Source organism: Amblyomma americanum, chromosome 3, assembly GCF_052857255.1.
Source record: "Amblyomma americanum isolate KBUSLIRL-KWMA chromosome 3, ASM5285725v1, whole genome shotgun sequence".
Taxonomy (NCBI): domain Eukaryota; kingdom Metazoa; phylum Arthropoda; class Arachnida; order Ixodida; family Ixodidae; genus Amblyomma; species Amblyomma americanum.
In genome coordinates, this window is record NC_135499.1 from 122,473,014 (window position 1) to 122,499,697 (window position 26,684).

The window sequence follows — 26,684 nt, forward strand, 5'->3', positions numbered from 1 at the left end:
TGCCGGATTTTGCACCACGCTTTGATACGACGCTCGCAGACCCGTTGTTCTCGCCGAACAGTCGCTAGCGCCTCGCTGCTGGTCGTATGCGCGGACGGGCAGGATGTCTCTTCGCGGGTGCGGGCGGCGTTTGCCTCCGGGTCGTGATTTTCGCCCCCCGAGAGCTCCGCAGGTGGTCGGCCCGACGTGAGGCAAAGACCCGCGAAGTGGCGGGTTTCCTCGTCTTTCGGCGGAAACCCCTGTTCACCGAGGAGGCAGCGTGGCTGCGTGGCCCCAGTCTGCGTACGGCGCGTTTGAAAGCCCCGCGAACAATATTCCGAGCTGCACAACTTGCATTAGGACGCCATACCAAGATTTGCTTCTCACAGGCGAATAGCGCTGCACGGAACTTACGAGACCAGAGGCTGCCATTCGTGGTTTTGCAACCAGCTCGTGAACATTTAGTGGCCTAGCGTGTGAAGGTAGGAGGTTAAATATCCCAGGTACTCTTCTGGATGCTGGGTTCCTCTAGTGCCTTTTTTCTACTTTCTCTCTTTCCCCCATGAAAGGAAGGAAGGGCAGTAATTTACATTGCAGTTAAGCAAACTTTTAGGAAAGACCACGTGGATTAGCTTTTCTTCTCACAGTGCAAACATTTATGTTGGCACAATTTTCCATTGCAGGTGCCTCAAAGATTGTGTCATGCTAAAGTGCGTGCTTCGTTTGCCATAGAGCCATTGTAAAGACGCACAGCTCCATTGTTCTCTCTCTTTGTAGGTCTTCGATGTGTTGCCATGGGCAACAGCTGTGTAGCTTGAAACTGTCACTAATAGTTGTGAATTTGGGTCACAGAGCTTTTTTACATGCAGTGACTTGGACGGTGTATGCGTAAAATATGTCAGTCAGGAGGGTAATTCAGCATTATGAGATGCATCATTCAGAAGCTGATTTTAGCATTAGTGGTAAAAAAAAAAAAAGTGGTAGGTGCTCTTGTGGTAATGCGAAATGCATTCTTGTGACCCAAGGTAGTTCACAGCTGAATGCATCTTGTATGTAGCTTGTATAACCCATTCAGCAAATAAGATCACCACCTTGCTCATTCAGTAAGAGTCACAAGATGGCTTGCTTGCATCAGCGCACGCCTTGTGCTTGGTTTGGCATTGTCTCAGTTTTCATGCACTCAGCACCAGATTTATTTATTTATTTTAGTGCCTATGGTGCCCAAACGTTTAGCAGTATTGTAAACGGGGGATATATGAGGAAACAAAATACATAATTAGAAATGTGCAAACATCAATGCACAAGGTATGTAGCTTTGTGCAGTGACGTAACATAGCAAGAAAACCAAAAGTAAGGGAAATAACTGTCAGCAAGAAATTTGCCAAGTCCAACCTAAAACAACATGTAACAATGAAAATAAGGCAAAGAAAAAAATCCCGTAAGGCAGAGAGTAAAGATGCAGATATGATACAGTAACAATGCCGGCAGGCAAGTTATTCCATTCTTTATAGTGCATGGGAAAAGGCGAATGTAAATAAATCGTGTCTGGAATTGTACTCATGCACTTTTAATTAATGGTCTGTATGTGTGTGTGGTGGTTGGAGCGGGGGGGGGGGGGAGGAGTGTAATATAAGTTTTTTAAACATGGAATGCTTTTAGCTCCCATTCTCGGCTGATTCAGGCTTCAGTGTAGGAAGCCGAACTTATCCGAAAACTTCCGAACTGCTCGTTCTGAATTGTAGCCAGAAGAAAAGCTTCAGCCTCGAGTGGGATTTCAACCAGTTCTGATGTCAACCGAGCAGCTTTGTTTTCTTATTTTCTGAACCACTGGGTCATTGCCGCACCATTTTGCGCATTATTTTGTAATGGGTAGCCTCGCGTGCTATGCATTGTAAATCATCATCCTACTGATCTTCCATCCGCTCGCACTGTGTGTCCGAAAGCTTGGCGTCAATAGGACTGCTGTCATAGCTTTACGGTTGAATCGATGAAGTCAAGAGATAGGAACGTGTGAATACATTGCTAATGGCAGCTGTATGTAGCTCCGCGTGCAGCGAAGTTGGTGGCCAAGCATGGCTAAGGCCGATGGAGAGTGGTCAAGTGCTATGGCGCATCAAACAGCGAAGGTGGCAACGAACGCTGAGCACTCTGCACATCGCGAAAAGATAAAGTGACTAGACAAGACAACACGTAAAGCATCATAAGTGGTGCAGGAAGCCGAGCATGCTGTCCGTTTAAGACAAGTGCCTGATGATGGAGGCTGCTGGAACCATGGAAGCAGTCATGGAGACCATGCTCGCGGCCTAGCTTAGAGAACATATGCAGGTAAATACGGCGGCACGTCATCAGCTGAAGGCCCTGGCCTATATCCACCTCGATCTCTGAGCCTTCGTAGAATGTGCTGTTTCCTGCAGTGCATTTCATGCTTACATGTTCTCTCGACAACGTGATAGGCTACGGTTTAGTTTATGTATAACTTTTTATGAAAGCTATTTCTGCCATGCTATAAAATATTCGCTTCGTTTTGCAAGCATGGGCCATCCCCAATTTGCTTGTGTTGTGGAGGAGCTGTGTGTGAAATTAAAATTGCCAGACAGGAACCAGGCTGCATGTTGTTGGACGTGCTCAACTCATCAGAGCTGACCTCTGTGTGAACGTCTGAGGCAGCACATGCATATTCTAAGATAAGTTGAATGTTGGACTTCAAATAACTGTTCTTCAGGTGTCGTCAGCACGTGCTTAGAATTTCGACAGAGACAATTAGGAATGTGGCTAGCCTCAGCAGATAAGATCCAGCAAAGATTATTAGTAGATATAATGCCTAAGTATTTATAGTTACGAACACCAGAAATAGTTTTATTGCCAATAGTGCAGCGTGAAAGTAATGGATTAATTTTATTGCCTGGTTTTTTACAGATATGCTACAAATTTGTGCTATATGGGCGTTTTTACATTGCGCCTCCATGGTTCTAGTACAGGGGTTACGTTTGTGGTATAGAAAGGTCATGGAAGGTTGTATCATAAAAATATTCTGCCAGAGTTCAGAGTAGTCTTTTTCTGTGATACATGCCTGGTTTGCTTGAGAGGCCATGCTCAGGTTTGAAGTGATTTCAGGCCTCAGGAACTGGTTCTTCCCTTTGTGTTCCTTTTTTCATTAGTTTCCAATTTTCTGACTCATTGTTTGTTAAGCCCTGCACAACCTGCCTAAAAGAAGGTGAATTCTCAGCAGAGGCATATGTGCCACTGTACGTGGAAGCGGTCATTGTTACATAAAATTTATTTACTTTAAATCTGTTGCTTGAGGTACCTTTATGGTACCCAATGTAATGACATCTAAAGTGAGGAGGAGGCGGCACACTTTAATTATGCGGTTTTATATTTTGCTGTGTGAGGCCACAGCACGCTGCTATCCACTTACAGTCAGTGATTGCTGAGTCTTTTTATCATCAGTGTCACAAGCTTAAATTGAATGGTGGGTCAAAATGTTCCACTTTCAGCTCCAATTTTAACATCCATAAATGTATCCTTTGCTGGAAAACAGACACCAACTGAGTCATAAAAAGCCAAACAGTCGATTTTTATTGAGAGCAAAAATTGGTTGGTGATGTGCTCAACGTCTCTTGAAGAGGAGCCTTTTCCTATCAGTAGATTTGTCCTGTCACCACACTTGGTGTTGATGGCGTCTGTTTGAACAGTCAGAAGCTCAAATTAAGTGAGTTCAAATTAACAGAGGTCCACAGTGTCTCCACTTTTATTTCTGGCCTGCTTTGGCTGCTGTCACATCAGTGTGATTCAGTGCTCTCATGCACACCTCTTTGAACTTAAGCTCCAATCTATGGCCACGTGGTGCTAATTTTGCATGTTAAAGATCCCCAGGTGGTCGAAATTATTCCAGAGCCCTCCACTATGGCACCCCTTTCTTCCTTTCTTCTCTCAGTCCCTTTTTTATCCCTTTCCTTACAGTTAGGTTCAGGTGAGAGATGCAAGACAGATACTGTGCCATTTCCTTTCCCTAAAAATCAATTTAATTTTAATTTAATCTGTGCTTTTGGCTCACCACAAATTTCACATCATGCAATGCAGTCCACTGGAACCTGTGAGCGATTCAAACTAAGGCCTGCACTGAGGATGGAAATTGAACAGCTGGAATGTGCTTGGACAGTGGTGTAATAGTTGACATGACCATTCAGTTGAGCATTGTTCAAACATTTGAATGTCTGTTTGAGGTATTCATTTAGAAGGAAATAAAGAGACCTGATGAGACCCCTGCCCTCAATATGCTTGTGCAAAGTATGTGTACAATTGTAAATATACTGTTAGTCTGTATGTGTACACGTAGGAAAAATGGATTTGCTAAATGGATTTGCAAGCATCATGGAAAGGGCAAATTAATATTATAAGTAATGTGCTAAGCATGCGACCAGCATAGGCATGCAGACGAAGTGAATGCAGATGGCAGCCCACTGTCCTTACCTTCTTAGGTGCAGCAGAGATGTGCAGAAATGATATCGAGTGGGGCGGTAGCTGGCTTTTGTTCTGTGGTCACTGATCGTCTCACCGGCTACAGAGTGTGTGCGTGCTTTCTGCTATCTTGTGTGAGCCAAAGGAACTAGTTCTTATTGCATCTTTCTGCCTCGCAGAAGTCACCAGCCATGTGGCCGATGGTCTTGGACTACACAAAAGATGAATGCCAAAGAATGCTTCGAAAACTTGGTGAGTCTTTTGGCGGCACCAAGGTACGCTCCTGGGTTTTGGTCCCTCCGGTTGTTGATGATCAAGCTTGTGGAGAAGTGTACATTTGAGGAAGAAAACAAAAGGCTACACCACAGCATTTGTGAAATATTCTTAGTACTATTCAATCTGTGGTTGTAATGCACATTTTAAACCCAGAATATGCATTCTGTACATAGCTGTACCAGATGCACTGTTATATTAAACTCCGAATGAACAAGCAAGAGATGTGCATTTATAGACTTGACTACCTGGCTTTACCAGTGCTCATGTTCACTAATTCGTTTATGCATTCTGGATTTTGTTGAAGGTAGCTGGGCTATATATTTGAGGATTTTAGTGGCGACAGAGTTCTTAGGGCAAGTGGCGTGCTCCTCAGATTGCGCACCACTAAGCTTGTTACAGTGCAGCATATTTGGCGTGCTGTGCTTGGAGTACCTCCATGAATAGCGCCAGCCAGATCGTTGCCAACCGGGTTTGGAGCATACAGGAGTCCTAGCCTGGGCCACCTGTGCACATTTCTCTTGTGCCCAGCTGTGCACTAGCTCCTCATGTAAAAAGGGTCACAGGTGCCATGTGTATGCAGGCAGGGCCACTCCTTTTCATTCATGCAGGAGTGGGGCATGAACCAACTCAACGGGGTCTATTGCCGTTATTTTTTTTTCCCCTGTTTCTATTTTGCACAAAACCTGACATCCGTTTTGTGACCAGGAGGCTTGGTCCCTGCAGGTGTGCACTTCAATGTGGAGCCTGTAAACTGTACCGAACAACTTCTCCAGGTCTACCATTTGCTGCTGTTTAGTCATAAACGGTCTGGGGACTGTGTAAATATCTTAGCTGATCTGTGTTCATCTAAATGCGAGTTTCTCCAGGCTTTGTATGCACAGTATTTGGTGGAGGCATTTGGCAGCTAGCGCTGCTGTGCTTGTTGAAGCTTGATGCTGAAGACAAGTTCCGCTCACTGTGTGTGTGTGTAGGACTGGGTTTCATTCCTCCGTGGATCTGATTTCACTGCTTCATTGCACTGTTTATACACATGCGCTGTGCAGTGTTTGAAAAAGGCCTAGTTTGATAAAAAATAGAATCGCTTTGGTATAACAAGGTATTGCTGCTCATTTTTCATTTTCTTAGTGCTAGCTATGTTGAAAGATAAGTATGCTTAGCTTCGAGCTGCCAGTTGAGGTGACAATTCTACAAAGTGTTGCATTGTTATTAATAGACTGGAAACCTGCTACCACTGCTGTTGGGGTGTGCATCTTCAACAATTCTTGGGTGTAGGCTGATAGCATTGCTCAAATTTTTTCAAGTGCAGAATAACATGATAGGGCAGTTTACTTATAGCCAGTTCAGTGGGATATTTTGAATTTGAACTCGCCTGTTTCAAATTGTCGGTTATTCGAACTGAAATTGGGGCCCGTCAACATCATTTGTTTTAAAAAGGTTCCTTTTAATTCTGACTCTCCATAATTTGAACAATTTTTTGGTCCCCTTCAGGTTTGAATTGAAAGTTCGATTGTAAGAATGAAAGTTCGATTGTAAGAAATGATTTAGTATGGTGCATTGACAGTGGCTCTGAGCCTTGTGTTTTATGTTCGTTCTTGTTTCTATAACTCCGTTTCTGTTATTTTGGTCATTATTGGTGTCAGCATTCTAAAAATGATTGACAACTGGCCAGAACGTGTCATGAGGTTATGATGGAAATTAAAAGGCCTTGCCTCATATTGTAGGCATTGAAAGCTACAGTATGAAACAAACGAGGACTTATAATTTTTATTTGGAATTGAAAATTGCATAAAGCTAGCTGAAGTGATATGCTGCAACAAAACCATGCCAATATCGGTGTATCCCACCACTTGACTACATCTCGGCAAAGTATTGTTTTTATGTTGTTTAGTGCATAGTGTTTTTTTTTTTTCAAAATTATTCGTTATATTTTATTACAGTTATGCTCTGTCCAATGTGGTCTGCAATGAAAAGCAGTGCTCTCTTTGCATCGCTCGTGGAGTACTTCGAGCTTTTGTTACTAGATGGCGCACAGTGTTCTGCATTTCTTGGTCGAACTGGTAATCATGGTCCACTAAAACCGGTTTCGACGAGGCATATGTCACTGTGCCGTAAGAGCTGAAAATTCAAATGGACCGCGGGTTGTACTGAAGCTGTTTAATTGCTGCGTGGTGGCTGGGACTATGCTAGTTTTTGGTTTGCCACTTTTGCTGGCATGCAACTGCTATTTATAGCATTTAAATACATAAAAATGATCACTTCCACTGATAAAAAAATTGTACATAAAAATCTCCTGCAACATTTCTAACAAAGCAAACCAAATCAACCTTTAAAAGTTAGTTGTCGATCCCTTTAAATATTCACTGGCGGATATTATTAGTTGTTTGTTCAGTCAGCGCTGTGTATTAAGTGTCAACATGAACAGATCTTAATTTTTCTTCTATTTTTTGTGTCTACAGTTAATGCTGAGATGTTTTCTGTTGGTGCAATGCTTGAAAACAGAATTGGAGGCATATGCTGCCGTGGTGTCGGCTTTCCGAGCTCAAGGGGAGCTGACCAAGGACAAGAAGAAGACGCTGCAGGAACTGAGTAGTATTCTCTGGTAAGCCAGTGGCAGTTAAGTTGAGTAAAGGTTTGACTAGTGTGCTTCGAAATCACAGCTCTTGCAGGAACTCGTGCATCTAGCGGATGCATTGCATCATGTCATCGAGTTGATTTGGGCATATTGATTACATTGAGAGTGAAAAAAACCATGTGGACATGGATGTATGCCACCACGCAATGCTGTCTTAAATGATAAAGGATTAAAAAATAATTTGACTAACTGCCATCATTTTAATTATCATTCAGTAGGAACTTTAGCTTAAGCATCATTGTTTACACATTGTCTTTGCAGTGTCCTAATAATACAATATTAAGGTCAGTACAGAATGCTTAGCACCGTGTTCCCATCATTTTGTTCTTAACTGTGGACAGTTGTAGCGAACATAATGTATTCAACCTTAGTCAGAAAGAGTCTTTACTGATATCTTTAAGTGCCATGCAACTGTGGAATGTTGCCCATTGTACAGCTTTTTTACTCGTTAGTCAAAACGAGCATTGCCTTTAGATAATGTTTTGTGAAGTCAAAGTGTGAGTAAACCGAGAGCCTTCATGCTAGCCTGGCAGTGTTGTCAGTTTAAGCTTTCATGGTGGTGGAGTTGAACCTGATACACATGTATGCTGTCCTGATCATCTGCAGTATATCTCTGGAACGGCACCGGGCGGAGATACGCAGGGCTGTGAATGATGAACGGCTAAATACCATAGCAGAGCGGTAAGCTTCCTCTTCTTTGTCTTTCCCTTTTCTATCTCTTTATTTTTCTGGTTATGTTTGGTGAGGTACTCGATGACCAGGACTTCAAAGGGACCCCGAGGACAAATTGAAGTTGTTCTGCATCATAAGGGTACCACGTTTTTATTGCAGAAAGACTACTTTCGTGGCAACTGGTGGTTTTATAAGCAAGAAAATACCAAAAAACGAAGTAGAGTCTATCCAGAATATATTGAGCCCGCATATTGAATTTATGCTTGTATTGAGCAGTCTGAGCATACCCTTAAAAATTGTAGCGTAGCACAATTGTTCGTGTTTATCAAACTCCTGTTCAGCGGGTTGTTCCATATATCGAACCGTGCGCCGCAGCCCCTGCAAGTGGCACTTCTCCTAACGGCATTCCCGAAATCATTTTTCGTGCGCCTAACCAGGATGGCAGTGCATTTTGGAACGTCTGGCAGCGCTAGCAGTGTGAGAACATTATAAAGACGCATAAAGAAGGGAACGTAGGATGTGGTTGTGGATGTCCCTCGGTATGGCATAGTTGCTTTCAATGCAACACCGCTGTCATGTGGGAAAGCCGGCATTCGGTGCAGTCGTCATGCCATGAAACCCACCTTGTTGACCGAAGGCTTTCGGTGGCCCTTGCATGGCTTGCTTCTATTGCTAAGCTGCTGAAGACATTGTGGAAATCACCTGCACCCTAAATTTTATGCAACATTATTTTGTTTGTAGTGTACTGGTTACTGGATTATATCTTACAATAGGCAGTGGCTGGTTGCAAAGCACCTTTCACTGTGCCTGCAATGCTAGTGATAAGTACGATAGCGGACGGCATGTTGCTGCAGAAAGCGCACCACTTGCATAGGTGCTACATGTTCACGCTGCTCGGTTACAGATGGGCTTATATTATAAGTATATCAAACTAACTTCAAACCGCTTCACGACCCCCTTCGAGTTCGGTATACGCATTCCGAATCGACTGTACAGGTATTGCTGCCACTGGCTGTTTCCACAAACTGTGTATGGTATCGAGAGAGTTTTTGAACCCAGATTCGTGATTCTGGGCTCACTGCCGATCGCTTTGAATTAATGGGAAAAGAAAAACGAAATAAAAGCACTCGCCAGGGGCGAAGGCACATGCAATGTCTCATGCAGTGATTTATTGATGTCATGCACCATGTCAAAAGAGTTGGTCTCAGGCGGCCCACACTTGGTGCTTCGTTACGGATGCGACCACTTTGAGAGTGCTTGTTTGCATGCCTGCTGTGGTTTGCGCTTCGATTCGTGGGTATTCTTCAACTGCTGAATCATGATGTGGCAGCTATGATAAATTTTTGCATGAAGCATTACAAGTACCCCTGGAAAACACTGATGGAAGCAGCGAGGCTGTGCAAGTGCCGACTATGAGATGAGCATCAAAACTACAGCATGGGTCTGCCAGACCTCGCTGCCTGCTTCCGCTGATAGAGTGCACTAAAAAAGCAGATTTGCCACCGGTCACGTGCTCTTTTTTACTTTTGCTGCAACTGTGTGTACGTTTTTCTTCCGCGGTCCCACGAAAATTGTAACAGTGGGCTTTTACAGCAATCTCTCCTTTGAATGAGGCATGAAAACAAGTTATAATGTGTGTCTGAGGTAATGTCAAAGGTTTTTTTTTTTTTTTCAGTGGATGTGCAGTTGCACTCAGTATGACATACAATGTGTTGTAGTGGTTTGTAACAATTGAATGCTGCAGAATGGTCTGCCCCTTTGATTATGGGCTAGATGCATGAATTTTGCTTCATGAAGAAAGCTGTGACCATATATCGCTTGTTGCACGTCTTACTTGGCATAGCCTTACATGCTCTCCGTGGCCATAAATCACCGTACTTATGCTTTTAGTGGTTTCATGTCAGAGGAATTTTACCGACATGCATTCTTTGCTGTATGTAGTGTTCTAGCTTTTTCTTTCTCTTTGCATTAAGAGAACTGATTTGTAACATGAATCACAATACAGTGGCTGTTTGCACCGGTTTTTTTAGTGGGAGCTGTTTCTGGCAGCCACCTGGCACAGACACATGTGTTGCGCCATAATGTAGTTGCGCCACGCCTGACCAGTAATGATGCTATGTGCAACACAGTTAGTGGCACGTGGACGGCACTTCTGCACTTTCTCTAGAGTCAGAATAGTTGAGTTGCAGTTTGGATTGCGTAATGACAGTTGCTTCATGATGGCGCATAGTGGGTGGGTGAGGAAGATTATCGGTGATGCATTGTTTGGGCACCTTGTGTGCCGCAGGCAGGTTTAGAGGAGTAGGAGAGGGGGAAGCTTCGACAGTCTTAAAGTAGATGCACTGGTGCTAGGCTATACGCGCTATTTAGTACGCACGCTGGTAATATGCAATTGTGAGGTCACTGATTTGAGCAGGATGGCGCAGACGGGCATGTCGGCGAATGAGTTTTGAGAGTGTTAGAGTAGACACCACTGGTGCCAAACACTGGCTGAGCTTCGCAATTTATGCAGCATAGTGTAAGCATTGCATAGGTAATTTTTTGATGCGAATTGGCAGTGTGATGTCTTTTTTAAAATTTTTTTTCCCCGTGCTTACACACCATTGAATGTTTTCGTCAAGGAGAGCAGGAGATGTTTGTCAGGTGTGTAAGCTTGGAAACATTGTCAATACGTTGTCAATTTCATGCAGCATTGTGGGTCCCAACACGTCATCCGACTGGGCTATCGAGGGCCGGCGTCTGGTGCCACTGATGCCTCGCCTGGTGCCCCAGACTGCTTTCAGTGCTCTGGCCAACAATGTGGCCAACAACATGGCCAACGCAGCCAAGAGCGCTACCGTGGCAGATGTCACCGGTGTTGTCAACAAGGAGCTGCTGCATGGTGAGAGCCCACAAGGATTCTGAGCTGTTCAATTTGTTGCACCGAGTGCAGTGCTTGAGCAGCCCAGTGGCGCAAGGTAGTTGGGTGGGAAGCTAACCAAAGTACCTGTGAACCAAACTATGAAAGCTTAGCTATCTTTGGTTCCTCAAGATGAACTGAGCTGAAAACCAAGGTCCGAAATCCTTAAATTGACAGCTGATCTGGACTGTATGCTATGCGTACCGAGATTTCAAACTGATTGTGGTTGCCGATGTGCGTAGCAACAGAATGTCATTTTTTTTCTGTCATTACCAGCCACAAGAACATTTGCAGCAGGGTTTACTGCTTGGATGCAAAGTTTTACCCTAGATGACCAGTGGCTGGCATGAATGACATCAGTGTGGCATTGAATCTTATAGGTGATGAAACTTATCAAATTCTCATAAATTCATACACTTACCTGACACATTCATGGTGAAAGGCAGCGCTAAAAGAACAAGGACCAAAGTGCGAGGAAAGGCAGGACACCTGCGCTTTTTCCCAACTAAAACTTTATTGGAAAGAACACAAAATATATACCCACATCGTAAAAAAAGCCTAGGGCAAAAAATTCAAAAGATGGGAATGCTGAGTAATCAGGAAAAAAATTGGTAAAATGAAAATTGGTTTTTGGGGAAAAGAAATGGTGCAGTATCTGTCTTGCATATGGGGGAGGGGGGAGGGGGGGACACCTGAACTGTGTGGTAAGGGGTAAGGGAAGGGATAAAGGAGGGACTAACAGAAAAAAGGAATCTTTAACATGCATGTTTGGACCTTGGTACTCTGGATCAGTATACTCTGGATCAGTAGCCAGTGCCCTAACCACTGAGCCGCTGCAGGAGGTGAGTAACAAGAGATATGATACAAAAAAAAGATACAAAGGGCAGGATACGCTATTGTCACAATCAAGGAAGACCAAAAGAAAAGAAAATTAGTTCCACTTGTAGTCTAGGTATGCTATGCTAGTTCCTTTGCAGTTAAAGAAATAGATTTAGTGCTAATACATGAACTTCCCTGTCTTGATATGTAAAAAGCCTCGATGCAGTCATATTCAACTTGCCTAACTTTCCACATTACTACTTACCTGACAACTTCTTAAAATTCTTTCTTGCTTAGGTGACCTGCTTTGAAAGTCACTTGTCTGAACAAATAGAAGGTGGCCTGTATCGGTAGAGTACAGCATTCTAATCACAAAACGACTAAGCTAGAAAATTCCGAAAACATAATACGGGTGTTGCCATGGCCAGCCAATTTCGCAAGTAAAATGCATGTGTCGACACCGATTTTGCCGCAGATCCCAGAGGCTATGCTACATCACCATTCACTTCAAAACAATGGCAACCTGTCCGTTTCAGTGAAGACGTCGCCAGTTTGAATCGACTGGCGGGAGGATATTTAAATACAATTATCTCGGTGATAAATGTGTCTTTTATTGCTAGACAAACATCAGCACAGCTAGAGAGATCCCGAGAATCAATTTTTCCTGAGAACAATAGATGCACAGAGTTTTGCTCAGAGCCTCTTTAAGCTCGAATAACTTGTCTGTGAAAAAAATAATTGTAGAGCTTACTTGACTGTCATACCCTGCTGTGCTAGAAATGCCAGGCTACACAGAACTGTGTAGCATTACGAAGCAAATTTCAGACCCAACTTTGCTGCCTAAGGAAATTGAATAGGGCACATAATGGGTTCACACCACAGTGTGGTACACATTGGATAGTGCGAGCTTCCTCTTATAGGGTAAAGACCCGAAAGCATTACCACATGCCAGGTAGAAACCACTGGTGTGTTTATGATTTGGCTTTGCTCTGGTTGGTATTTTAGTGATATTGCCTATATCAGCATAGTCTGCCCTTCTTTTGGGCTTGAAACCATACCAGCAACACAGTAGGCGTGTGCTGCAACATTTCAGTGTGCCTAAGCTGTGCATGGCGTTGCACTTGAAGTCGTAAGTGGTAACGTACGGCTCTTAGCTCAACATGGACTGTGTGTGGAACACACAGCTGTGAAGTCTTCAGTTTAGAACATGATAAAAAAAATGCACAGAAACAGAACAAGGAAGAGGTGATGCAGCTTTTGTTGCTTCCACCTTGTTGTGTTTCAATGGGCTTTTTTTTTTGTTCATTGAGACGTGACAATATTCTCATATCACCAACTAGCCCAAGTACAGACCGCTTTCAGTCTAACGTTAATATTCTGCAGAGTTTATGGACCTCACAGGTAGAGTGACAGGCAAGTTTGTATTTAAGATTGCACTTCAGTATTTGCAAGCTGATTCTTAGGTTGAACAAATGTAGGTGCGTATTTCGTGGCCCTTTCCACAATGGGTACCTACCACTATTTGCTTGTCTCAACGCTGTAGTTTTGTGGACGTGCTAAATTTTGTGGGAACGCTTTTTTTTTTCACCCAGTCACTGGAAACGGCCCGAGCACAGCTGTGCCATCGTGCTCTGGTCTCAATGGTCCCACGGCACTGTCTCGGACGGCGCCGGCCGCTGCAGTCACACCTCCGAGTGCAGTGCGGACGCCTCCTCAGTCGGCTAGTGCCCCACCAGCCAGGTTGCCCGGGCCCACTGTGGTGAAGACAGAGCCCCTGCCTAGTGAGTACCATACACCACCGTGTGCTTACCTTATGGTGAGGACATACCGTATTTATGCGAACATAATGCGAGTTATTTTCCTCACCTTACTGTTTTCAGAACGCATTTCGCGTTATATGCGGAGCCAAGGTACGAATCTAATGCGATTTTTTTCCTCGCTGTTCCTCATGATAGTTGCAGCGAGCTGTAGGAGAAGCCAACTTTGTGACAGCTTGGGGGCCGCGCGGCGCTCGGGCAAAGGAGAGGATGGCTATGACGTGACAAGAAGGCTACAACACGAGATGGCACTGAAAGAGCCAGTCAGGCAGGGACTAATGTCAAGATAGACAAGGTTCCTCGGTATCCTGCTGTGCCCAGCAAACCACTTTGCGAGAATGAAATAGGTTGCTGTGGAATGCTGTTGAGGTTCCTAAGGCTAAAAACATTGAGAATATCTTACATTTAGAACTTTTATGTTTTTGTGGGGTCTAATGCCCCAAAGCGACTTTAGCTATGAGGGACACTGTAGTGGAGGGCTGGGTTCACTGATATCACACAGCACGTGGGTTTCTATCATTTCGCCTCCATCGAAATGCGAATGCCTTAGCTGGAACGGAACCCGCGTCTTTCGGGTGAGCAGCTCTGCACCATAACCACTAAGCCACCGCGGTGACTTTTCTTCTTAAAATTGCTGGCCCTCGTTTTTCCTTTCAGTAAATCACGGATATGCTTAATTGCTGAAAGTACCCTCTTTACCAAAAGTAACCAAGCAACAGGGTCTGCTTCTTAGCTGTATAGCGGAGCCCTTACAGCACTCCTAAATACCAAAATGCCTTTAAAAGTGAGGACAAGAGGTTGCTCCTACCCTGCACAGATTTAGAGCGCGTTGCCAGGTTGCTTTTGGCAAATGATGGTACTGCTTTGCAGGAGTATAATAGAGTTTCGAACATGTGAAAAAATCTGCAGCTTAGTATCTCTTTGGGAGCACTGTTTTCCAGCTGTGTTTTTTACGACCTCTAATGAACTATTGGCCCTAAGCGTTTGTGAGATAAATGCCCTAAGTGGTGTACTCCAAAGTATTACGTGGGCTGCTCCCTGAAACCAGCTAATGCTTCACCACTGTAGTTTTGTTTTCCCTGCTTCACTTCATATCATCATAAACACATGACATTCTTTTACATACTGTTTGACAGAAAAGCTAGAGCATGGTAGATTGCTGTGGGAGAGCGGAGAATGTGTGGATTGCTTCTAGCTAGAGTGAAACCTCCTTATATCGAACTGGTAAAAAAATCGTAAAATAGTTTGTCCTGCCAAAATTCATAACACTATATATAAATTTCGTAAAAAATCTCGTGATGGAGATGCTAAATTTAGTCAGCGAAAGAACGGCAACTAGGAGAGACCTTTACCGTAGTTTTAGCACCATTTCGAAAGTGCTCGCTGCGATTGTGGAGGCCGCAAAAAATCAAGCAGCAAACGCCAGTTAAGTTGGCTCTGCTGCACAGCACCGCAGCACATGGCGGCGGCAGGTCAAATGCCAGCTATGGTGGCCTCTTCATATTTCATATTACAGCAATGTCATGTAAAAGCACACCCGGACGAAAGCTATCGGCTTTTTCACCGCTGCCGCTCTGTGCCAGTCGACGTGGGCAGAGGATGGCTGCTGGAAAGCCACAACAGCTGACTGTGTTGCTGGTTTCGGGGCACTGTCGACGGGTGCGAGAGGCGCGACCTTCCAGGCTACCAGCTGTTCTCGCCGCTATATCATCTGTGGTGCTGTTGGCAAATGCGAGATAAAGCGTGAACTGTGGCGTGAACGCTTGCTGCTCCACCACCAGTCACCCGTGGAGTGAGTCAAAGCCTGCCGCCTTCCATGCGAACGGGCACAGCTTTGCACTCGGCAGTTCGATATATCTTTTTTATGGCAAACCGCTTTCGATATATGAAGTCAAAAATACATGTGTTTGTAAAAAAATTATTTAGGAACAGTTCGATATAGCCAATAATTCTTAACATCCGCGTTCGTTGTAACGAGGTTCGGCTGTACTCTGTTTTCAAACATTAACTCCTGCAGCCAAGTGGCTGTGAAACTTGTTCTTAAGAAGGTCTGAAACAGCAGTGTTGAATCACTGGGGTGCAGATTTATAAACCCAGTGTTGTAGGCAGTTAAATAGCGCTGGGGCGCAGCCATGGGCTCTCTTGTAGAAGTCCATGCAAATGAACTGGCCATTTTCCTTCAACAGTGGGAGTTGGTGCTGAGCTGTCGGTTGCAAAAGATTTCACACTTGTGCCCACTACCCTTGTCTGGGTTTTAAAATTTCCGTTCTACCACCCATGCACTTTCCCTCTCTGCTGCAGCAATCCCAGATGCAGTGCAAGGAGGGGAGGATGTTACCGTGCGAAAGCGGAAGCGCTCTTTGAGCCTGGACTCGCTGCCTTCTGTGCCCACAACCAGCAGTGTAACTGTTCCTGCGACCGTTGCCGCCTCACCCGTTTGTACCACTGCCCCCACCACCACTGTCGCTGCTGCCCCTTCTGCTCCTGCCCCTGCTGCCGCTGCTGCTGCCACTGCTGCCACTGCTGCTGCTGCTGCCACCACTGCCTCCACGGCTTCATTTTCGCGAGCGACCACCAGCAATGGTCCCATTGTGACCAAGGTGGTCGTCCCAGCGCCAGCTGTTAGTGTCGCAGCAGCCGTCACCATGTCCGCCTCGCCTGTTGTGACAACCAAGGTGGTCAGTCTTCCAGCCGTGTCTGCTGCGCCGGTCAGGGTATCCCTGGGGTCGGCGCCTCACAAGACCACCACTGTACCAGTGTGCTCACAAAAGGTGGGCCGGTGGTTCTTTTCTGTACCGCCACTCCTTGTGGCTGGTGCCAATGAGTTGTCGAGATGAGAGTTTTGTTTTCAGCAAGTGTCTGCTTCGGTTTACGTCTGCTGCCTAGTTTTTCTTGCCTGTAATCTTCGATGCTGTTTATGCTCAGTAATTTAATTTTGTGTTGTCATTATGGGTGGGGCCTTGGCGTGTAGTGCCGGTGGCTCCGTATGCTCAGTGCTGCAAATACTACAGTCAAGCCCTGCTACAACAAATGCCACTGCTATGAAGTACTGCATTTCTGATTCCTTATCAGCTAACCACAAAATGTAATGCAACAGCTTTCGCCCTGCAAAATAAGTTTCAGAGCAGTGTGTCGCTTCAAAAAAGTCTTTGCAAAGTAAAATTGAATGAGAGAATTATTTCATCACATAAGATGCTTTAAAGGGCTTTGCCGAGAACCCGTTATGGGTGAAAGCATGATCAGTGCTTAATGCAAGCGTTGACATGCACTAGTGCAGTAGGAGCCCATTGATATGTTCCTGGTGCATATGCTCAAAATTGTCAGCAGTAAAAATGTCTCAATGGGAAAAACTCTTTTTCTTCTGGAATGCGTTCCCGGAAGGTACCATTTCTCAGGATGTACATCCAAATTTTGTCAGATAGGTATCGTATGATATGCTCAGTGACAATTTGATAGTGCACGGACTCGTGAGCAGGCCGAGCCCAAGGATCACATGGTTCTAGCAGAGCGCGATACTATAGCACTTAGCCACCAGACCAACTACTCTCCAGAGCATCATTGCAATGGGGCGAAGCATTCAAAACGCAGCAACAGTGAAGAGGTCTCGGCTACTTTTGCCCTAGCCATCACCGTTATGAGTATGTTGCAAAGTTCCTTTCCTGCTTAGGACAATGCAGATGCTGACAGAAGTCTGCAATTATCGAGGTTGTGACTACCGTATTTACACGATTGTAAGTCGACCCTTTTTTTGAAATTTAAAATTCCGAAGTGGGGGGGTCGACTTACAAGCGAAACGAAACCTTGAACTGCCAATAAAAGCAAGAAAAACAATCTATCAGGACGCTACTGCGATGTTAGAAGTTTTTGTTTGCTCTACGGCTCCAAGTGTAGCATTAGGGTATTCCGCGGGCTTTTTGGCCAGGATTTTTCATTTTTTTATTTTTACTGCACACACCGTTACCCACCGCGATGGTTCAGTGCTACTGAGCAGGAAGGATACCAGGGTTAGAACCCGACCGCGGCGGCAGCGTTTCGATGGAAGCGAAACGCAAAGGCGCCCGTGTGCTGTGCGATGTCAGTACAGCAGGTTAAAGATCCCCAGGTGATCGAAATTATTCGGGAGCCCTTCACTACGGCCCCTTGTTCTTCCTTTCTTCTTTCACTCCCTCCTTTATCTCTTCTCTTACAACTGGGTTTCCGCCGATATTTGAGACAAATACTGCACCACTTCCTTTCCCTCAAAACCAATTTCATTTCATTTCACTCGCGTGAAGGGCTGCTGTCCCGCTGTTCCAATCGTGGAGTCTGCGCCAGCGCCCGGGAGTGTCGCTAGCTGATGGAAAAGCCGCTATTTCAGTTGGTTGCGCAATACATAACAGCGGTGCTTCTGGGGAATGCCGATGTTTGCTGGAAGAGCCGACGCTCTGACACCGATCACTCTTTGTTTAGTGGTGCTTGGAGTTGCTGCTTTTGACTCGACTGCTTCGCCATGAGCTCTCCAGGCTCGAAAAGCATTCGGCGCTCATTCACTGCAGCGTTCAAGAGGGAGGCCATCATTTACGCCGAAGAAAGCAACAACTGCGCGGCGGGCCGCAAGTTCGACGTTTCTGAACGGTTGGTGCGGGAGTGGCGGAAGCAGCGAGACAAAATTTTCGATTGCGACTCCAAGCGAAGAGGTTTCCGCGGGCCGAAGTCTGGACGCTTTCTGGAGCTGGAGGTCAAGCTTGCAGCGTATGTCACCGAAATACGTGATCGGTCGCTTCCAGTGACATGCGAAATGATCATGCAACAAGCCCGAGTCTTTGCTGCGGAAGCTTGAATACTCCGAACAGACTTCAAAGCCAGCAGGGCTTGGGCTTCGAAATTTATGAAGAGGGCTGGCTTCTCTCTTCGTCGGCGTACTAGTGTATGCCAGAAGCTGCCTGCTGCTTACGAGGAGACAGTTCTTGCCTTCCGTAGACACTACCTCAAGCTCCGCGACTCGCGGCGATACCTGCTCGGCCAAATCGGCAATGCGGACCAGACTCCCGTCTACTTCGACATGACGAGCAACACAACAGTGAGCATGAGGGGAGCTCGCGAGGTAAAGCTTCTCACGACAGGAAACGAGAAACTTCGGTTCACTGTTATGCTATCATGCTTGGCAGATGGCACAAAGCTCCGACCGTACATCATCTTCAAAAGAAAAACTATGCCAAAAGAAATGTTCCCGAAAGGTGTGATTGTGCGAGTGAACGAAAAAGGCTTTATGACGGACGACATAGTTATTGATTGGTACCGTCGGGTGTGGCTTTTGAGGTCAGGGGCGTCCCTCAAAAATCTCAATCCGAACCTCCTCGTGCTGGACTCATTTCGTGGCCACCTTACCGCGAAAGTGAAGGCAGAGCTCCGAAAAGAAGATACAGATATGCTGGTGATTCCCGGCGGTCTGATGGGGCAGCTGCAGCCGCTACACGTTGGCATTAACAAGCCATTCAAGGACTTGCTCCGGCGTGAGTACAACGAGTGGCTGGCGGCAGAAGGGCGGGAACTTACGCCAACGGGGCGCGTGAAGAGAGCCTCCCTGGCGGCTGTGTGCGGGTGGGTGATTTCCGCTTAGGCGGCCGTTCCACGCGATGTCCTGGTGCGGTCATTTAGGAAGTGCGGGCTTTCCATGGAGGACGATGTGCTGTGGGATCGCAGCGGCGACGACGACGACGACGACAGCAGTACATACCACCGAAGATGACTCAAGTGAGGATGAATAGCCCATCTATGCAATAAATTTTTGTTTTTGATGCGCTCCACCGGTGTTTTTTTCTTTTCGGACATGCGATTGGGGGGGGTCGACTTACATTCGAGTCAACTTTTTTTTTTTTTTTCGGACATGCGATTTTGGGGGGTTGACTTACATTCGAGTCGACTTACAATCGTGTAAATACGGTATATGGTTGCAGTTGCAGCTGTAAAGCATTTTGAGAATTGCGCTGTGGCCCTCGTCAAGACGACCTCAGCAGCCAAGTCTCACAGATTTTTGGAAACAAACATTCCTATTTCATGCACTATGTAATCCAGTCTGTTACCTGAGGGTAGTCTATGTGTGTTGTGCTTTTATGATGTCTAGTCTGTCATTATTCTCAGCTAATTTCGCAGCAACAACTTATCTCTGCTCAGGTGTTTGTCCTGTGCATTTTGTTGCAATGCGATGCGCCCCTCTTATAGTAATCTCTTGGAAGGGGAGAAATGTGAAAGGATGAATGGGCTCTGAGGAATCTACTCGTGTTTGCCTTCCGTTGTTGATCATTGTTTGCGCGTTTCTTGGCACTCTGACGTTGTTAGCGTTGGCTGCTGCAGGTCATCCTTGTGTCAACGACAGCAGCCCCTGGCCCACTGCCCTCTTCACACCCTTCTCAGCCTGTGCTGAGTGTGCCCGTGGTGAAGACTGTGTCAGCTCCAGGTGCTGTGCCACTCATGCACCAGGGCAAGGCACCGCCGACAGTCATGGGCCTGCAGGTTTCCTCTTCGGCCAGCCCATCCGCCTCCTCCTCGTCACCTTCCCCTGCAGCAGCACCAGCTCTGACAAGCATCGCATCCACTGTTACTGCTCCAGGTATGCACATGGCTTGTGACTGCTACATCTTCAGCCATGTCACACTGCTGCAGTGTGTAGATTTGTGTTCAAGCTTGATGAAGAGCTATATTCAGTTAGGGCTGCCCCTCGACACAGTTGCAGTAAGTTGGGTCCAACAACAGAGCTCTGCTGATTGGCGGTTTGTACTGTTGCTCTTTATGAGGCAAGTGACTGCATACGCTTTTTACTGCATTAGTAGTATAGCCCTCATTCGGTGAAATGCCACTGTCCGTATGTCCAAAGCCTCCACCCATCATCCACCAACCCGCCTACACCCTCTGGCCAGTCCTCCAGAAACCCCCACCCACCTGAAGCCCACATAGTACAGTAGAACCCCTCTATAGTAAAGTAGCTCGGACCAGTAAAAATCTTTACTATATCAGGGTCTTTACTATATCAATTGTTGGTGATGGCAGGGTTCCGACTTTGCTCTCTGGCTGCTTACTAAGCACGAAGTCTTTGTTTATAAAAGAAACACTCAGAAATACCCTACAGCCTGCTCTTATGTGATAATTGTTTATTTTAAGTTATCGCATGTTGCCACGTTTTCGACTAGTTTACGTTTTATGGAAGTACCGCATTTACACAGACACAACATGGCTACGAAAATAAAGTGATTCCATGTGAAAAACCAAAGCTTTGCATGATCACTGCGTCGTCTTCCGTTGCCTCAGTGTCATTTAGGAGGCAGTAGCTAAGAAACGCGCGCAACACAGTCAAGTGCAGCAAAACCTCCCATGCAGTGCTACCACGCCTCTGCTTCTTGCCGCCACTTCCCCATGCTTTGCGCTGCCGTGCTACGAACGCACGCCCTTTACTTGCCTTTTCTACTGCTCACTGCACTTTTACCGGCTTTCCTTTCTCAGCGACTTACGCCGCCTCCTTTCTACGTTCATAGTCACCTTTACTTTTTCCGTGCACGCCGCGCACTTTTGTCTCACGGCCTCGAGGGTTTCAAAAAGTTGGCTTTCCCTCGCGGCTCTGTTTGGTGGCGAAATCGCATTAAAGAGCGCAGTTTTATCGTATTCGCTATTTGCCTCATGATCCTAGATTTCGCGCGTGTCGTGAAGTCATTATGGTGCCACGGCCAGACGCTCTTTACTTTGGCAGTTTGTTTGAAAAAAAAAAAATCTTTACTATAGCTGAAAAAAAAAAAATGTACAGTCGTCTTTGGAAGGTGTATTGGAACCGCAACGTCACTTTACTATATCCGAGTTTTTACTATAACTGAGTTTACTACAGCGAGGGTTCTACTGTAGTATAACAAGAAAGTGATGGTGAAATCAAATTCAAAGGCACAACGGTACGGAAAGGCGATCATTGTAAAAGTGTGTAAAAGCGATATGTGAAACCAGTATTGCTAATGGAAATTTGTCACACCACCTCGTGTGATTGCTCGTAAATTTTTATGTTCTGCCTTAATTTGATGTTCATTTGTCAGCTTAGTTCATCACTGAAGAGGGCTGCTTTCAGCGCCACTAGAACATTTAGGTTATAATTCAAGAGAAGGAAGAGGCAGTCTTTGATGTTGACTGAAGAGGTGTGCGTTGTCATGTGTCTGGCAGGCCTCTCTGTACAATGATGATGAAATGGTAAACGATGATCACTCACAGAGGACTCAGTTCATACCATCACACAAACAATAAATGGTTTTCACAGGGTGCAGACCAGTGTTGTTTCCCTAAGAAATGCTCAAAGGGCCTCATTGCGTGCTGCAAGGAGGTGGCATATCTCTAGAACATTAACCAGGCTGGCATACAAGTGATGGTTCTGTCTTATCACAGTATCAAGGGTTCTCAGTCAGGACATACATTGAATCATCATGCAGATCACATGCCTCAGGTTCCCAAATACTGTTACACATGCTGAGCACATTAGAGTCCTGGATTGTAGATATTTACTTAGAAACTGTAGTTTGTGTATATGGGCATTGAAGTGAGCATGCTGGACAAAAGCAAACTACCACAGGGATGTGTGTATATCCAGGCCCTGTGGCATTTGGGGATCACAGCTTGAGTTCCTGGATTGTGATTCAGAAGACCTCACTAAGTCAGTCAGCTGTGACTCTGATTTCAATTGAATGGGGCCTTGCATTAGTGCCTGGTCGACACTATGTTGACTAGTCATTGGCCTAGTGAGCATGGAAAGTGCTTGTGTGACAGGGGTATTACTTGTGCTGATTGCACTTAATGTTTGCAGCATATAACGTTTGTCACATTTTTATGCAGTAACATTGGGGCCTCTCAGTATCCTATTGGTCATTATAAATGTGTTGTGGGATGTCATCATCCTCTGGTGCAGTGCCGTCGGTATCCATGTCGGCAACAAACGAGCCTGGCATGGTGCGCCTGAGGCCACGGGCGGTGGCAGTGAACCCGCGCATGCCTGTGCGGTTACCTCGAGGGGCCACCATGACCACCCCCTCGCTCAGCGGAGCCAGTGGACCCCAGCTGCCCTGCCCATCGCCCTCGTACGGCAAGGCCACCATCTCTGTGCCCAAAGGCGCCATCATGCAGTACCGCCAAGAGGGCAGTGAGTGACGGAAATTATTCATGCTTGTCAGGCTCACGGGCTCTCAAGCTGACATGACCTGCAGATAGGTAAAGCTGGAAGTGATGAACTTAGTTAACACGATATTGCTCAAGTCAATAACCATGTTGAGTCAGCGGCACAGTATTAACTGACAGTTTTGAGGCGAGACGCTAGTCTTAAAATGAGAATGTTTATGTTTAGAAATGTCATAATGAAATTAGGTGTGTATATGTATTTATTCCTTCTGTTTTCAAAAATATGATTAGTTTCGATATGTCTCAGGTAGTTCTCATATTGTGAGAAAATAACTGAAGCCCAATTAGGTAACTTGTTACGGTGTTACTTTCCCTCAATATTTTTGATTCTGATTAAGGGGGACCTGTAGCCAAGGACCTGCCATGTGGAACTATGCTGTTTGTATTATTATTGAGATACATCATTATATAAACATGTTCAGTTATGTCGGAGCACCATAATTATGAAATATACAGTCGACGACCGAAAATTCGGACACCTGGTTTTTCGGACATGTATGATTATTCGGACTTTTTCGCAGCACCGTGACATGACCCATAAAGCCAGTGTATAAGAGCGCCTGAAATTTCCAATGCACTGCACTGACTGCTCGATTTTTTGGACCTCTTTGCTGCCATATAATGTGTACAGCGGAACCTCATTACTTCAAACTGCAGAAAGTTTGATCAAATAAAACGAAATTCAAGCTTAAAGGGGGCCCCTTCGATACTGAAATTCTGCGCGAGTCGGCACATTGCGCCCGCGCGGTTTTCAATTCGTACTGTTCTTGAACATCTTCCGCCGCACAAAATTTTTTAAAAGCAGTCAGAGTTTGCAGAACTCATCTATGCCGAGTCTTTCGTTTTGAATACAGAAAGAGGTAGCAGCGAAGCGCATGGGAGGCATTCGGCTTTACGGAGACGGCGAGCGCGGGAGGAAATGGTGGTGCACCTAAAGCGAGGTCAGCGTACCCGCGGCAAAACGCACCGCAACCCTGACTTTTCTATCGTAAGACCGTCAATAACTGGTGTTTCGATGACAGGCAAGACACCCTTCATTATACGCAAGCCACCGCAGAGTGCATATCGCCGAATACGATGGCGATTTTGGCTCTAGTTGCCAGGCCTAATGACGGAGCGCTTGCTTTGGCCATTTCTCGGTTCTTATTGTTTCGCCATCTTCACGTTCTCGTTCTGGGCCCATCGTACTGCGGGCACAATGCAGTTCCTGCAGCGCCGCGTTCACTTTCTCGTTTCGACTTTGTCCCAACCCGTGCGTTCATCGGCGACATGCCGAGGGCAGCACAGCTAGGCCGAGCTCGTGAAAGCCGTCGCCTCCCGTCATCTGTGCACGTGTCGCGCGGCGAAATTTAGTCATTAGGAGGTTTAGAATGTGTGCAACACAACTCACCTCATCCTCCAGCATAATAGCAATAAGTTCGTGAATTTTTTCGGTGAAATTTGATTTTCCAGACTGCCTGATTTTTCAGCCGTTTTCGCAGTCCCTAGAGGGTCCGAAAAATCGGTCGTCGACTGTAATTAGGTGACATTATTTTTCAGAAAATTTGATATGTCCTACTCAGCCATAAAGAAATAGCATAGCTTTATAGTTCAGTTCTTTATGAATTCAACGGTATAAGAACAGTTGAAATTGAGCCATAAAGCATAGCGAAAACTTCCGTAACGTTTGTCATGTTTGCAAAAAACGTGAAATTGAGAAAATTGCATTTGAAGCGTGCACACCAGCCATTTGGAGGTTGTTGTAGTAACCACAGGAAAGGGCAGAATGTGGATGTTCCAAGAGAATTTTACAATAGTGGACATTCTGTGATGTAGAGAAGAGTGCCAGCTTTTGCACAAGACCAAGAAGGCGGCAATCGGTGATGTGGTTGTGGAAAGCGACAGATGCGAAGTTGCGCTCAATTTGGCTCCGAACTCACTATTTCGGCACTGCAGATGTGTCAGGTATATCGATTTTTGTGGTAGTTGGAGGTCGAGTGCGGCTTTGAAACTTTGTAGGCAGGTGCTTTAGAGTACAACCTTTGTCTGTAAAGTTTCGAGACATTTATTTTCTTCTCTAGAAATGATTCCCCAAAACAAATGTTGGTGTGTATGTGTAGCGCCATCTTTTTGGGCTAACCTGAGCTATTTATGTTAATTGCTGTGGCAGCCGCTAGATGGCACTACATGTAGAAATACGTTGTCACTAGTCGTCTGCGCATTCTACTGTGAATGAATGTGAAGAGATGGACGTCCACCTCGAACAGCGTGTAAACATAAAATTCTGTGTGAAATTTGGCAAGACAGTCACACAGATGTATGAGCTCCTTTGTGACGCTTACAGCAACGAGACATTATCGCGGGCACAAGTTTTCGAGTGGCACAAGAGGTTCGTTTCGGGGAGAACGTTGGTAGAAGACGACACAAAACAGCGGCGCCCTTCAACCTCTCGGAATGAAAACAACGTGGCTTGGATCGGGGAACTCGTACAGCAAGACCGCACCATTACTGTCCGCATGCTATCAGATGCTCTCTACATTAGTAAGGCAACGTGCCATAAAATTTTGCGTGACAACTTGGAGAAACGAAAGCTGAATGCCAGACTTGTGCTGCGCTCCCTCACACAGGACCAGAAGGACACGTGGGCATCTGTGAGCGCTGATTTTCTCTCCGAGGCAGAGAGGGATGCTGCATTTGTCGACAGCATCATTGCTGAAGACGAAACATGGTGTTTTCAATATGATCCTCAAACAAAGAAGCAGAGCGCCGAATGCTGGCCCACAAGCTCTTCAGTGTCGAGAAAGGTGCCATGACAGAAGACCAAAACAAAGACGATTCTGATAGTTTTTTTTCGATGCCAGAGGTGTCATACACCACAAGTTCATCCCACAAGGGCAGACAGTGAATCAGAAGTTTTATATCTGCGTGCTCCAACACATGCATGATGCGCTACGACGCCGCTGGCCTGACTTATAGGCATGTGGACAAGGGAGGCTTCTCTATGATAACACAAGGCTGCGCACTTCTCTCAGCGTGACAAAATTTCTCGTCAAGCACAGCATTACTGTACTTCCCCACCGCCATACTCGCCTGACCTCTCCCCATGCGATTTTTTACTGTTTCCTCGTGTGAAGAGAGCCCTAGAAGGTCGCTGGATTGGGAGCGTGGAGGCCATTCAAGACACCACGACAAAGGAGCTGACAGCCCTACCAAAAGAAGCGTTTTCCAACTGTTTCTAAGACCTCAAGAAGCGTTGTGAGCTGTGTATAGACTGCAAGGGAGACTATTTCGAAGGGGGGCTGCACAAATGATTTCCATGTTAAATGCATTTTTTTAATGGGCTCAGTCTCGGAACTTTATGGACAAAGGTTGTATTTTGAACCCAGATATGCCATTTTTAAAAATTTCAATTTTCATATTTTTTTAACCATTTTGAGGCCCGCGTCCCTCCTTAAGGTATTCAGGCTGTATCCTTCATGTTAACTTTCATTCAGAACAAGAGGCAAAAGCTGAATTAAGGGAAGATGCAGCTGTGAAATAAAAAAAATGGCAAAAAATTGATCTATTACTGTTAAACCTCAATTATACGAAGTCAGTAAAATCTGCAGTTTACTTCGTAACATTGAAATTTTGCATCATTAAAATTTGTCGCCTAACATGATAAGAAGCTGCTGTAAATGCACTGTGGATCACTCATGCGAAAAACCTTTTTTTGCGATGAAAGTGTTCCTTTAGTTATGCCCTTTCATCGCCATTAACGATGGCGTTACGCACATCTCGCTCATGTTGCGAGCTCGCAAGCTGCCTGAGCACGCCTATTGCGCCAAACACCTTGCGGGCGACCGGAGCGGTGCGCCCGTTATCATCTTCTTGTGAGTGCCCCGAGCACAACACTGACACAGCGACGCATTTTGCCGCTGCCACCGCTACGACCTCATAGGAAGGAGGAAGGGAAACTGAGGAAGGAAGGTCG

The 26,684-nt window shown here is 45.7% G+C and overlaps 1 protein-coding gene across 2 annotated transcripts in view; it reads left to right on the forward strand.

Moving 5' to 3' along the window:
• Positions 1 to 26,684, forward strand: part of LOC144124865 (uncharacterized) — a 68,656-nt gene that overhangs the window by 575 nt on the left and 41,397 nt on the right. For both annotated transcript variants that reach the window (XM_077657787.1, XM_077657786.1), the window contains exons 2-9: positions 4,620 to 4,692; positions 7,216 to 7,315; positions 7,955 to 8,029; positions 10,711 to 10,901; positions 13,331 to 13,519; positions 15,857 to 16,326; positions 19,889 to 20,144; positions 22,467 to 22,697. In XM_077657787.1, coding sequence (XP_077513913.1) covers positions 4,632 to 4,692; positions 7,216 to 7,315; positions 7,955 to 8,029; positions 10,711 to 10,901; positions 13,331 to 13,519; positions 15,857 to 16,326; positions 19,889 to 20,144; positions 22,467 to 22,697 — 1,573 coding nt within the window. In that variant the 5' untranslated portion in view covers positions 4,620 to 4,631. The remainder of the gene's footprint in view (positions 1 to 4,619; positions 4,693 to 7,215; positions 7,316 to 7,954; positions 8,030 to 10,710; positions 10,902 to 13,330; positions 13,520 to 15,856; positions 16,327 to 19,888; positions 20,145 to 22,466; positions 22,698 to 26,684) is intronic.